A 12592-nucleotide genomic window follows, 5' to 3' on the forward strand; every position below is an offset into this window, starting at 1 on the left:
AGTGTACAACCTTGAATCTTAACCTTAGTTAAATTTACAAATTAAAACACAGAGTGGTTATTTTTGGGTGAGCCCAGTAGTTTTATATTTTCACCTATTACTCCTAGAGATGTTTAATTAAAACTTTATCCTAAATCTTTATGGCGTACTGACTGTTCAAAACAGAGGGAGATACAGTAACAATGTGTTTAAATATTACTGAAATTTATTTATTTTTTAAACTGGGCTAGTATAACAAATTAATACAAAGTACAACCCCATAGACATGATAGATTGTCAAAAAAGTAAATTACAAAACGCTTGAGGTAAAACATCATTTAAAAAAGATTCAGTTAAAAAGCCCTTATTAAAATCTCAATTCATTTCAAGGTAAAAGCTCACTCTACACTATCTAGCTGTCCTAAAAACCAACAATACACATTTATTTACAAGGTAGTGGTGGTGCAAAATACAGTGTGTGAGACAACATTCAGTCAAAATATTAATGTCTTTGTCAAATGTAAACAATAAACATTGGCATATTCCTCAAACTCCTTCTGTACAAAGCTAATACAGAAACACAAATGCTGTCACACAGATGTTTCCTCTAAGAGGAGGATTTTGCATTAGACCTCAGTGAAAATAAAAATAATTAAACAGCCCACATTTTTATAAAGTGTTATAGAGAAATGAAAGCAGAAAGCCTCTTTACTGTGCTACTGCCAAACGGCAGACAGCAGAGCGTAAACAGAAATAATAAAACTGATCTGAGGTTTGAAACGCACATATACAAAACCAGAACGATTTAGGACACAGCGAATATGTAAAGTTTCTGACCCACTGTTGTGAGAACCTCATGACTCCAACTTTGGTTTTTGTGATTTTGACTTCAGCTGAAGGATTTTGTGACCCACATAATGAGGCTAGTGATGCTATTTGACAAATCTAACTAAAACCATTAGTCCATGTCTCAATACTTATCCACCCTATGCTTTCTAAGCCAATGGGCTTGTACAGAAGATGAACATTTTTTGAAACGGGTCACAAATGTTTAAACACAGGGCACTGCAGTTTTTACCAAGTATTACTCAAGACTAAATTGTGCATTTGCTCAGAACTCTTATTAATACACAAGTTTTTATAGCAGCAGGACTATGAATGATTCTTAAAAACCTGACATTTCAGAGGTACAAGGTTTTCACTCACCACTGAAAGCACTTGAAATGGTGTTGTCATGGAAACTCATCGTACTAGAGTAAAAAAAGGAAGATGGTACCCACTGAATGAAATGTAGTTCTAAGATGTCTTTAATCTGTATCCCATAATTTTACCGTACACATTGGTGGTTTGCATTCCTAAGGCAACCACAGCTACACAGTGCTCTGCCTGCTCTCGCGGCTGTACCCCATAGCCTCTGAGGAGTGAGGTGGGAAATCAATAAATATCCCATCTGAGTCCGAGTCTGCAGACTCTAGCACTTGTCCAATTATGGTTTCAGGGCTGGATGATTCACTGGGCGGTGTGGAGGAGGCACCCTTACTGAGATCAGTCATTGTCATCGTGGCCTCCGTGCCATGCAAGGCTCCTGAGGAATGAAGGGGAATGATGGAGTCCATGGCGCTGGCTCCTGCTTGTCCGATACCTTTGAAAAACATGATGCTGGGTTATTAAGTAATCATATGCTGAAATAATAACATTATGATGGATACAGACATCTTAATCTGTGTCATACCATTGAACTGAGAGCCCACACACAGCCTGTTGGAGGAGGTGCCAGACAGTTCAGGTCCTGGAGCCAGGTCAGTGTAGGCTAGTCCTTGTTCCTCCAGGCATGATATAATCTCACAGGCTGAGTGACGCCGAATTCCTCCACTGCCTACAGAGCTGGCATCTGGGTCATACTCAGCCACCGGGGTCAGCAGCAGAGGGATATTGTAGCTTTTTGATCGTACCACAGGGTTTTTAGACGGTTGATCTGCAGATTTGGGCCAGCCCCACTGTAAACGCTTCTCTGCAAGATGAGAGGAGAAGAAGGGTAAGGAAATGTCACTCCGAAGACACAAACACTGTTAATGCTCGCTGCTGTTGGGGTTATGTGCGTATAGCCTCACCCAGAACACAGCAATGACCCTCGGTACCATCTCCAGAGTAAAGCCCATGGGTGCCCAGATACGGTGAGACCACCTTCTGAACCAGAGATTCCAGCCGCAGGTAGTCCTCATTCACACCACGTGTCTCATGGACCCCCTAGAAACAAACATTGAACTGTGAATTTAAGGTAATTCTGAGTGCAAGTGTAGGAGAAAAAAAGATTAATGGCAAGTTTAATAGTAGGAATAAGTCCTATAAATATTAGATATAAATAAAATATAACAGAAATAAATAAATATATAAAGTCAAAGTTGCAAACATTTTATGATTAAAGGTTCTTACAAGCCAGAATGTGGTGCATTTCTCTAATATCAAAGAATTCAGCCACAATGTATTCCATCATGTTATAGTAAAATAAATTAAAACAGTTATAGGAAAACGAATAAACAATAATAAAATGTCAACATGGGTTCTGAATCCAATTCACAGGGAATTTATGGAGGTCATTTTTAGTGTTTTCCACTACTCTGCTGCCACTCAGTCTAATGTGTGTATATTTATGTCTTGATACAAAAAGCTACATTGGTGAAGGACTGAAGGAGCAGAGCTGCAACAGTGATTTATCCTTCTGTACTTGAAATAACATAATGCCGATTTTCCAAAAGAACAAAAATCAGTGAGTGAGTGTTGGAGCCTGCAGACCTACCTGTAGAATAAGCAACATCTGTGTAACAGAGGGGGGCACACGGGCGCGCGGTCTAGACAGGGCGTCCTCTAACTTTACACTCAAGACTATGGTGTTCCTGAAGTGAAGCAGAGCTAGCTGTCGCACAGAGGGCTCCTTACCCTGCACACGGAAAACAGGAGAACTGGTTGAAACTGAGCCTTTGAGCAACAAACACACACACACACACAAACAAACAACCGACTCCACAGATGGTTGTGTACCTGAACCGGATGAAAGATGGCCTGCAGCATTGAGAGAACATCACAGAAGAAGAAGTCCCACGTCTCTGCCAGAGAGTCGAGTAACTTCTGACCTGCATCAGTGGCACAACAACACACCAAAAAGACAGTGATTAAAGACTCATTCTCTGCCACAGACAATCCCAGCATATTTCCAGACTGGGTGTTATATGAGCTATACCTTCGTAGAACCTTATTTTGTCCCGCAGGATGACCATGCCTTTCGTCAGCAACTGGTTCTGTGAGAAGAAAACAGTAATTATGTCTGAGTTACTGAGTATCATCTACTGTAAAATGTTGCACCTTGAAAGTTTCACAAAACATACTCTTGTCTCATATATCTGTTGGTTTCATGTATCTGAGTGACGTTTTCTGCAGCCACTCTGGACCGTGTTTCTTTTCATAGTTACCTGAAGGTATTCTGTGAAGAAGGACCCCAGCTCAGTCTTCAACAAATGTCTGAGAAAACAAACAGGTGACATTTGCATCATTTCAAATGTCATAATTAACATGAGTAAATATACAAAGAACAGTAGTCAACTTTTATCTGTAACTAAATGTGTGTGTGTTTATATCCTGCAATTTACTACTCAGTTGCATTTAATTGCATGTCTCAGCCTCCTCGTGGCTTTTCTGCACATGTAAATGTGTTTACTGAGCTTTAACGGGGGCTGATGTGATAGAAGGGATGGGTCTGGCTTGGAAAGATAATAAGATATCTGGCACAACCACATGACTCCCCAGGCCCCTATACAGTGCACTACAGACACAAACAAACTCATTCACAAGGAAACAGTCGGCAAACACAAAACAGACAGTAATTATACTAATTATAGCTCAAAATAACATAAAGAATCTCAAATAAGGAAGTTCTCTCTTAAATGAGTTTGTTGATGGCTGTCTAAACTCACCGGACACCTTCATTGAGGACGTAGAGTTCGTTATCTGCCAAACCCTTCTTCTGGAAGACTGCTATGACAGCGTTGTGGATGCTGCAACACCAAACGTGAACTGGGGTTTATGTTACTGCTCCAAACACATTTAAGCATCACATTATGCACACAGATGTTAGTCGGCATACCTGTTCCAGGTGGCGTTGGCTCCTGCCCTCTTCTGTTTCTCCCCTCTTTCCTCTGGAGAACTTTTCTCGCTCTTGCCCAGCTCGCTGAGACTGGGGGAGCTCATCAACTTCAGCCGGTGGAGAGTCCTCATGAAGGAGATATAACAAAAGTGAGTACACAGTAAGTATTGGACAGGAGGGAAAGATGGTCAGGTGATGAGCTGACACACAGAGAAGACACCAGCGGAGATTGCTGTAAAGAAGAGAATAGGAGAATAGAAGCAATGAGAGATGAAAGAGAGAGAGAGAGTGTGCAGAGGGAAAAAGGCACAATGACAATACAAAGAGCAGCCGGTGACAGAGGAGGAGAGAAGTAGGACAGGATGATGCATGGTGAGAGAGGGAAGCACATTAAAAGCAGGATGGGTGGAGCCAAGCTGAGAGGTGGGACACTACGCTGCCCGAAGTCTCAGAAGAGGAGGAAACAATAGCACATGCAATGATGGGGGCATACTCTTCCTCCCTCTCTGTCAGTACAATACAACCATTGATGCAAACAAATGTTTATGCACAGAGGCCGGAGGAACTGCAGGGTAAGAAGACTGAAGCAATTGGGACTTTGTTGTGCTTGTCACTGTACAGAGAGGAGGTGGAAGAGGTCGTCGTCCGGCTTATTAACGACAACAAAAACAGGGATAGGAAGCGCTGACACAATACAGGACAATAAAGGAGGTTTTCCTGCTATTTCCAGCACAGCTGGTGCAGGACAACAAAAAAAGAGTAGTATAATATATAGTATAGCCTGATCAGTGCTGTTTTTTACACTGATGTTGATAGACATGCTGTCTAATCCACTAATATCCACTTTCTCCTCTTACAAATGTCCTGAAAATATTGTAAGGGTGGAATAATAAGCTGTTCTACTCTGTCTAACAGCGTCACACATATATTGTGTGGGCTGTGAACATTGGCTCACAGCTGAATAGTAAGAGGTGAAAGGAATAGATCAACAGTTTGGGAAATGTGGTTTATTCACGTCGATGCTGAGTTAGTTGAGAAGACGGACACCACCCTCATGCTGGTCCAGTAATTATGAAGCTACAACCATGAATAAGTTAGCTTAGCTTAGCTGGGCCTGGTTCCGTCTAACGGTAACACGATGCACCTAGCAGCACCTTAGAGTTCATTATTGATACCCGCCATATGTAGTTATTAAATGTGTCTTCAATGGTACTTAAGTAAAAGCATATTATCAGAAAAAAAGTAACAAAGGTCAAAGTACTCATGTGCAATGCTTCATTTTTAGAATAATGCATTTTATAATACTGGATACATTAAGTGTACACCCATTTAACGTACAGTGCTTTTATGTACAGTAAATTTACTTAAGTACTTCCCTCTCTGCTGACAGCACCACAGTAAACAACAGACTCCCGTCCACACTCACGGTCACACAAACACAGGAACATAGAAAGAAAGTGTACAAACTGATGAGATGTACACACACGAGTCAATCAAACATCCCAGCAGGAGATTATTATAATTGGGACAACGTGTGTTTCAGGCAAAGCTCTGTGGGTTAATGAAATCTTCTGGGACCAGAGATGGTGAGGCTTTTTATGAATCTTGATGAATATTTCATGCATTTCCCAGGATGATGGAGTCGTGAAATGTTAATCCCAGGAACTGACTTACCTCCTGATTGGATGCTCGCTGCTGCTGTCAATGTCCGGGCTCGGAGGAGGAGCGGAGAAGGTGCTGAAGTTGAGGGACAGGGGTCGGGGAGACTGCCGGGAGGCATGCCTCCGCCTGAGTCCATCAAGCATCTGCACACGAGAAGGGAGAAAAACGGGAAATAGTTATTACGGTTTGGGTAAAGGTGTCAACAAAGGCAAGAAGCCTAGAGGACCAATCACGTGGCTGATCCTACAGCTGAGTGAGGCATCGATGAAGAATGTCTGACACGGTCTACATACTCCTTTCTTTACTAGAGTGAATATATTTACAGCACTAAAACACAAAACATGTAGAGTAAAACTTACTGTCATATGGAGACAGGACCAGTTGCACATTTGTGAGCTTCCTTGAGGACTTATAAAAATCGACTGGGTGTTTTCAGTTTCCTCATTCTGTCACTGTCTGTTATTTCAACACTGTGAAAGTGCCCAACCTATCTACGCTCCAGTCTTACCACAATCACACTCATTACCTCAGAGGACTAAAAAAAAAAAAAAAAAAAGGGAAATGCATGTGTGAGCATGTTCAGTATGAGTGTGTGTGCTTATTAATCCTGTAAAAGTCACGTAGCCACATTGGTTTCTCTTGGAACAGCACATTATAATGATATTACAGACTATTTGGGTGTCTCCCCATAGAAACACAGTGGACATGGAAAGGCACCATCCCCTGGTCAGAGGGGAGAACAACAGTCTGGGCTGCTACAGACAAAGACACAACACAAGCAGCCTTTACTGACACCATGGAAGCAAGTGGTAAAATGCATGACCGGTGTGTTGAGTGAAGCACCGACTTGCAGTTTGATTAGAGTCAGATCACATCTCCTTTGGACTCCATCTGTCTGCCCGTCATGCCATGCCACGCCAGTCTGGGCATTTCTGTTATTGTTCACCCCTCCTCCTCGTCTTTGAGGGCGACTACAGTCTGATCGATGCCACTTTTCATTTCTATTAGTCTATACTGCTTTTCTGGCCCATTGATGTCCTGTTTCACAGCCTCCGACATGTTTATTCGACATAAGATAACCAATCAATCGGCCAGACATGCAATCGGCAATCCACGTTTATCCTACAGGGAGGAATGTGCAGCCAGTCGTGCGTACGTGGAGGTTTTCTCTTTTTCATTTTTTATACCTGTGTGGACGAATCAATGAGACTAAGTCTCACTGTAAACAACGTGGACGTCCCGTGAACACACCCAGGTGTGGCGCAGATGTCTAAAGTCCACCTATAGGTAAAAACTGAATCATAATGGCCACAAAGTTGCCGTGAATCGTGCGCCTCAGCCCGCCCACTGTAGCCAGCACTCACCGTGGCTGATCCTGTCGTGTGGTTCCTGGTGGGATGAAACGCTCATGTAGGACTGATGGGAAGTGTCGGCTGTCTGGGTTCATTGGCGGACGGCTCCTTCAGGGTTCCCCGCCAGTCTGCGCACCCACACGGGCTACGGGGTGCGGACGGATGAGGGGTCCGACCTGCGGTGCGGTGGCGAGGGACTTGTTCATGAAGCACACACACCGCCGATCACTCGCTCTCGGGCTCGCTCGCTCTCGGGCTCGCCCCCGCTTTGTTTTGACGAGATGCAAAGCGAACCTGGACGCGGCCGCGAGCGTCAGCTGCGTGGATGCGCATCGTGGTTCTAGATATGCAAAGGAGGGGAATTACAACAACACAAAAGAAAGGAGAACAAGGACAGGAGCATGAGAGTGTCCGTGCGATGGATGAGCACGGTCATTTCATTTGTTCTTTTATTTTATTCCAAACAAAGCAGGATGCTATTTTTTGCTCTGTGTACAACAGGAGGCTGCACACAGGTGTGAACATGAAGCTTAATAAAGCTTCAGTTAATAAACTGAATACGAATTGACCACATTTAGTGAATAGGAGGTGGTAAACGCACGGTGTCCAGCACTGACCCCAATCTATGCAGTTTAACTCGGTGGGAGTCTCACCATCTGTCAATGCAGATAGAGCCTAATCCCCTGTTTCCACTGGTCCTAATGTAAATCGGATGCCTGAGTCTCATGAGCAACTTTACTACAATAAAGTGAATATTAAAACAACAATCAGTCCATTCCTCAAAATGTGTGATTTTATTTTCACTGTTAAGCAAAAAGCACCTGTGACAAAATCTAAATCAGGACACGTGTGTGTATGTTGAGACTGTTCAAGCAGTAAAATGCTGTTATTCGATCAAAGATGAGCACATTAATCCTTAACCTGTAAAAACCCAGCAAGACCCATTGTAACATGAACTCACAGTGTAACCACGTTAAAAGTAAATAAAAAATATATAAAATATAATAGTGAAGAACAGGACAAGCAAAGCAATTTTATTTGTGCATCTTTTATCCACCTAAACCAAAATGTGTTGCCACTACACATGTTGTAACTACTGGTCCTGGGATCTCCACAAGTCAACATTACAACATAATACAGAACTTACAATAATCAGTAGCATTAAATATCAACAACAACAACATAATACAGAACTTACAATAATCAGTAGCATTAAATATCAACAACAACATTACAACATAATACAGAACTTACAATAATCAGTAGCATTAAATGTCAACAACAACATTACAACATAATACAGAACTTACAATAATCAGTAGCATTAAATATCAACAACAACATTACAACATAATACAGAACTTACAATAATCAGTAGCATTAAATGTCAACAACAACAACAACAACAACATAATACAGAACTTACAATAATCAGTAGCATTAAATGTCAACAACAACAACAACAACATAATACAGAACTTACAATAATCAGTAGCATTAAATGTCAACAACAACAACAACAACAACAACAACAACAACAACAACAACAACAACAACAACAACAACAACCAGGAAATTAACCCAAATGTTTTAATTGTCAACAAAAGCATTTAAAACACCTCAGAAATTACAGTCGTACAATTGTAACAACACACAAAACAAGTTTCAATTGGGGAAACTCTGAGAAAAACAACACCTAGATTAACAGTGAACTTTATATTCCATTTAAAGTCACTCCCAAGAAAGAAAAAATGGGAAATAAATCCCATAAATACATTTTCTTTCGTGTGTACATTACATCTTTACGGCGTACTGCTCTGTTTTCCGACAGCTCGTGAAGGCAGCGCAGCAGAAGCTCCTCCTCCGGTTTCCGAGCGGGAAGTTCAGATGATCCATCGATCAGCTAAAATGTTGATCATATTCCTGCACTTCTCCTGCTTTATTTAACTCTATATTTACTTTTGAGAAATCTATACAAGTGAGTTTGTATTTACATGGATTGGCTAAGTTATACCGACGTTCAGTCGGCGCTAATGTCATGTTATTAAGCTAGCTGGGCGCTAGTCGTTTAGTTTGACGATGTAGCTGCAGCTTCTAATAAGCTAAAGTTAGCTTTATGAGTCATTGAAGAGGTTTGGGAGCTGACACTGGACCGCATTGAACTCATAGCTTTGGTGTGTGTGTGTGTGTGTGTGTGTGTGTGTGTGTGTGTGTGTGTGTGTGTGTGTGTGTGTGTGTGTGTGTGTGTGTGTGTGTGTGTGTGTGTGTGTGTGTGTGTGTGTGTGCATTTCAGTCCATCATGTCCACTAACACCGAGGACAGCAGCGTCTCTGCACCCAGGTGCTTCGGACAGGTAGGTGTCTGCAGGGACACATCGATGTTCAGGTGTCCGACATCACCTGAACGACTGTAGGTGGTCGAAGAAAGCACTGATTGTCATGTCTCACCAGGTATTCACACCAGTAACGAGGGAAGTCTGGCTATTATCATGTAGAAATGTGAAGTAACCTCTGTCACAGTGGACATTCGTGTGTATTCATCCTTGCAAATTGCCCTAAAGCTTTGTAACAGGCATATGACTGATAATGGATAAACGAATAATCATGTGAAATAAGGAGGATGTGGTGACTAAAATGACGCTTACATGTCACTGAACTGTTTTGTTACTCATGTCATCATGCTGCAGTGGATAACAAGGGATACAAAGGAATAAACATGTATTAAAAAAAAGTGGAAATGTTCTATTTTATTTATTTATTTTAATCTGTGAGTGAACTCTGTTGACAGTGTACCTACACAGCTGAGGAGTACCAGGCGGTGCAGAGCGCTCTGAGACAGAAGCTGGGACCAGAGTACATCAGTACCAGAATGGCTGGAGGAGGACAGAGGGTAAGTTTCAGTTTATCTCTCCCCCCGGTGTTTTCTCCACCTGTGAAGCAGATGTAAACATTTAAAGTGTCTGTATATCATGTGGTCATGTAAACTTTCTGTGATTGCAATAACATGCAACATACAGGTGTGCTATGTTGAAGGGCATCGTGTCATCAGTCTCGCTAATGAGATGTTTGGATACAACGGATGGTCTCACTCCATCTCCCAGCAGAACGTCGGTACGACACGCCTCCGGGTGCCGAAGATTTCTGTTAAAGTCGACTCACTGTTAAACAAAACACTTTGTATTTTCCAGACTTTGTAGATCTCATCAATGGGAAGTTTTATGTCGGAGTCAGCGCGTTTATCAAAGTGCAGCTGAAGGTAGATCTGTAGTCATATTTATTATATCAATAGTAATTTCAGCAATATTTTAATACGATGAGATTCTGTGCTGTGACTGTTGTCGCCATAAATGTGTGTGTAACACACTTTTCTTCCAGGATGGGTCATTTCATGAAGACGTAGGCTACGGAGTCAGTGAGGGACTGAAGTCTAAAGCTCTCTCACTGGAAAAGGCGAGAAAGGAAGCTGTCACCGATGGCATGAAGAGAGCTCTGAAGTACTAGACTGAGCAGTTGTTATAATTCAAAAGAACCACAAAGGTGATTTAGTTATAAGACGTCTGATCAGTGTTTTTGATGTTGATTTATTTATTTTTGCTAAGATGCTTTGGTAATGCCCTTGGAAACTGCATCCTGGATAAGGAATACCTCCTCGCCATTAACAAGATCCCCAAACAGGTCAGATACTGTTTGTATACGCATAAAAAGTTTAAACATCTTGGTTTTATTTTCTTTGAATTATGTCAATGCTGAATTTTGTCACTTCTCCTCTACACAAAGCCTCCACCTCCTCTTGACCCAGCCAAAACTAAACGTTCTGAGGGTGAGCCATGCGTGGAGAAGGCCCGGTTCTCCAGTCTAGTTCAAGAGCAAAGGCTTGTGTCTGCGGTTGTTCCTGCCAGGACGCCGCTGGAGCCCCGAGTACTTGACCAGAACCACAGTTGTTCAGAGGTTCATACTCCTAACGCTGGACCTGCCCCCGACAAGAAGAGTGAGAATGGCAGGTAAACAGCTCTGGCTCTAGTTTGTCTTCAATGATTCTGCCCTCTTCATCTCAAGTGCATCATCTCCAGTCGCATGACCCACGTTCGTCTTCTCAGACCTGTCGTGGAGTCAGTGGATGTTGCTGAGTTTGAAACACACACAGATCCCAAACAGCTGAGAAAGCTGAGACAGCAGCAGCTTCAACAGAAGTTCAGGAGAGAGATGGAGGCCAAGAAACTGCAGCAGAAACAGGATCAAACCAAGTCGGAGGACACAGACGTCACTATTGGACAAGGATCCAGTGGGGGTAAAAGATTTGTGAACATAATTCATTCAGCTTAGAGCAGCGGTCTCAAGCACAGGACAGGTTTTCCTTTACCACGTGTTCCTACATTTGAAATTACAGAACTACATTTTGTTTGTTTTTCATTAACTGTTAGACTAAATGTATTTTTAAGACCAGAGTTGCAGATTTGCTTGTTAATTAAATGATTACTCTGAAATACTGAAAAGCTGAAATAGTAAATAAATTACAACATCAGATGTACTGTCATTTCAAATGTGACACAGCTAATGATGTTGTCTTCTAGTTCTGGACTAGTAGGTCAAGGCTTTTCTTTCTTAACTTTTAAGTGTACATGAGTTTTTTTTTTCTGCTCTTGGTGGTTTTTATGAAAAATTATCTGTTCTGCAGGACATGGCGTTGTACCTGAGTTCAGCAATGGTGCAGCCTCTGGACAAAGGAAGCCCAGCAGCAGGGATCAGTATTTAGGAGGTGCTAATCACCATATGGCTCAACGTGCTTTGACAGTACAGTCAGTTAACCTGCCTTTCTTCACCTTTTACAGCATCACTCTCTTCTGTTTTTGTTCTTCTTCCGCAGATGATCCCGAGCTCTGGGATTTCACATTGGATGGGATTGAGGAGCTGGATGTCCCTACAGGTGGCCCACCTCCCAGAGGGTCCAGACCCAGCACGCCTGGGAATCACCAGATGCTCACACGCAGTAAAACCCCGCAGAGAGCTCCTGGCAGACCTCCAGATGAGGCCCCGTCGTACAGCAGAGGACACGACAGGACTCAGTACAGACCTCAACAGCAGAACCAGTATCAGGCGAAACCAGGTGAAGTTTCATGTGCAGAGACACTAACATGTTAGTGAGCTGCAATGTGAACGTCAGTTCTTCTTTTTCAATCTTACAGGTGAAGCCTTCAGTCCATACAGACAAGGACAGTACATGAAGAAACGCCGACTGGACACTTGAGATTTTATGTGGTTTCTAGGATCCAGCTACCTTTAATTTTGTTTTATATTTATTTCATTGTTTTATTGGATGCATTTGTTAAGTTTATTTTACAAAGAATTGCTGCTATATCTGACATTTGGAAAAATGTTAACCTGGTTTTGTAAAAAATAAAAACATATTCACATAAATCAATCGGCTGTAGTTTTCTTTTTCTGTTTAAAGTGTAGCAGTGATG

The 12592-nt window shown here is 42.1% G+C and overlaps 2 protein-coding genes across 4 annotated transcripts; one reads left to right on the forward strand and one right to left on the reverse strand.

Annotated features, from left to right (window-relative positions):
* Positions 1-183: 183 nt before the first annotated feature.
* On the reverse strand, positions 184-7385 carry prr5a (proline rich 5a (renal)). Of its 2 annotated transcripts, none has more exons than XM_026366239.1 (11): positions 7144-7385; positions 5792-5922; positions 4118-4243; positions 3948-4028; positions 3447-3495; positions 3218-3275; positions 3019-3110; positions 2777-2917; positions 2091-2226; positions 1712-1990; positions 184-1621 (listed from the first exon to the last, which is right to left on the reverse strand). In XM_026366239.1, the coding sequence occupies exons 2-11, from the start codon at positions 5920-5922 to the stop codon at positions 1350-1352; spliced, it is 1365 nt and encodes a 454-aa protein (XP_026222024.1). In that variant the 5' UTR covers positions 7144-7385; the 3' UTR covers positions 184-1349. The 2 variants fall into 2 exon arrangements, with proteins under 2 accessions (XP_026222024.1, XP_026222023.1); XM_026366238.1 differs by lacking the exon at positions 7144-7385 and adding an exon at positions 6139-6249.
* A 1634-nt stretch (positions 7386-9019) lies between these two features.
* On the forward strand, positions 9020-12526 carry rad52 (RAD52 homolog, DNA repair protein). 2 transcript variants are annotated; one of them, XM_026366240.1, is made up of 12 exons: positions 9020-9109; positions 9425-9484; positions 9919-10020; positions 10148-10241; positions 10319-10386; positions 10506-10624; positions 10730-10805; positions 10908-11131; positions 11228-11418; positions 11806-11886; positions 11995-12234; positions 12314-12526. In XM_026366240.1, the coding sequence occupies exons 2-12, from the start codon at positions 9431-9433 to the stop codon at positions 12373-12375; spliced, it is 1311 nt and encodes a 436-aa protein (XP_026222025.1). In that variant the 5' UTR covers positions 9020-9109; positions 9425-9430; the 3' UTR covers positions 12376-12526. The 2 variants fall into 2 exon arrangements, with proteins under 2 accessions (XP_026222025.1, XP_026222027.1); XM_026366242.1 differs by lacking the exons at positions 9020-9109; positions 9425-9484 and adding an exon at positions 9498-9581.
* The last annotated feature ends 66 nt before the right edge of the window (positions 12527-12592 follow it).

The sequence above is a fragment of the Anabas testudineus genome, chromosome 6, assembly GCF_900324465.2.
Source record: "Anabas testudineus chromosome 6, fAnaTes1.2, whole genome shotgun sequence".
Classification (NCBI taxonomy): Eukaryota; Metazoa; Chordata; class Actinopteri; order Anabantiformes; family Anabantidae; genus Anabas; species Anabas testudineus.

Bases quoted from the DNA above. Each gene is read 5' to 3' on its own strand.
- prr5a (XM_026366238.1), bottom strand. From the start codon at position 6,168: ATGTGCAACTGGTCCTGTCTCCATATGACA. The intron at 4,244-5,791 runs GTAAGTCAGTTC...CTCCTTCATGAG, and splicing joins AGCGAGCATCCAATCAGGAG to GACTCTCCACCGGCTGAAGT. The intron at 3,111-3,217 runs GTATAGCTCATA...CCACTGATGCAG, and splicing joins CAAAATAAGGTTCTACGAAG to GTCAGAAGTTACTCGACTCT.
- rad52 (XM_026366240.1), top strand. From the start codon at position 9,431: ATGTCCACTAACACCGAGGACAGCAGCGTCTCTGCACCCAGGTGCTTC. The intron at 9,485-9,918 runs GTAGGTGTCTGC...CTCTGTTGACAG, and splicing joins CACCCAGGTGCTTCGGACAG to TGTACCTACACAGCTGAGGA. The intron at 10,387-10,505 runs GTAGATCTGTAG...CTTTTCTTCCAG, and splicing joins TTATCAAAGTGCAGCTGAAG to GATGGGTCATTTCATGAAGA.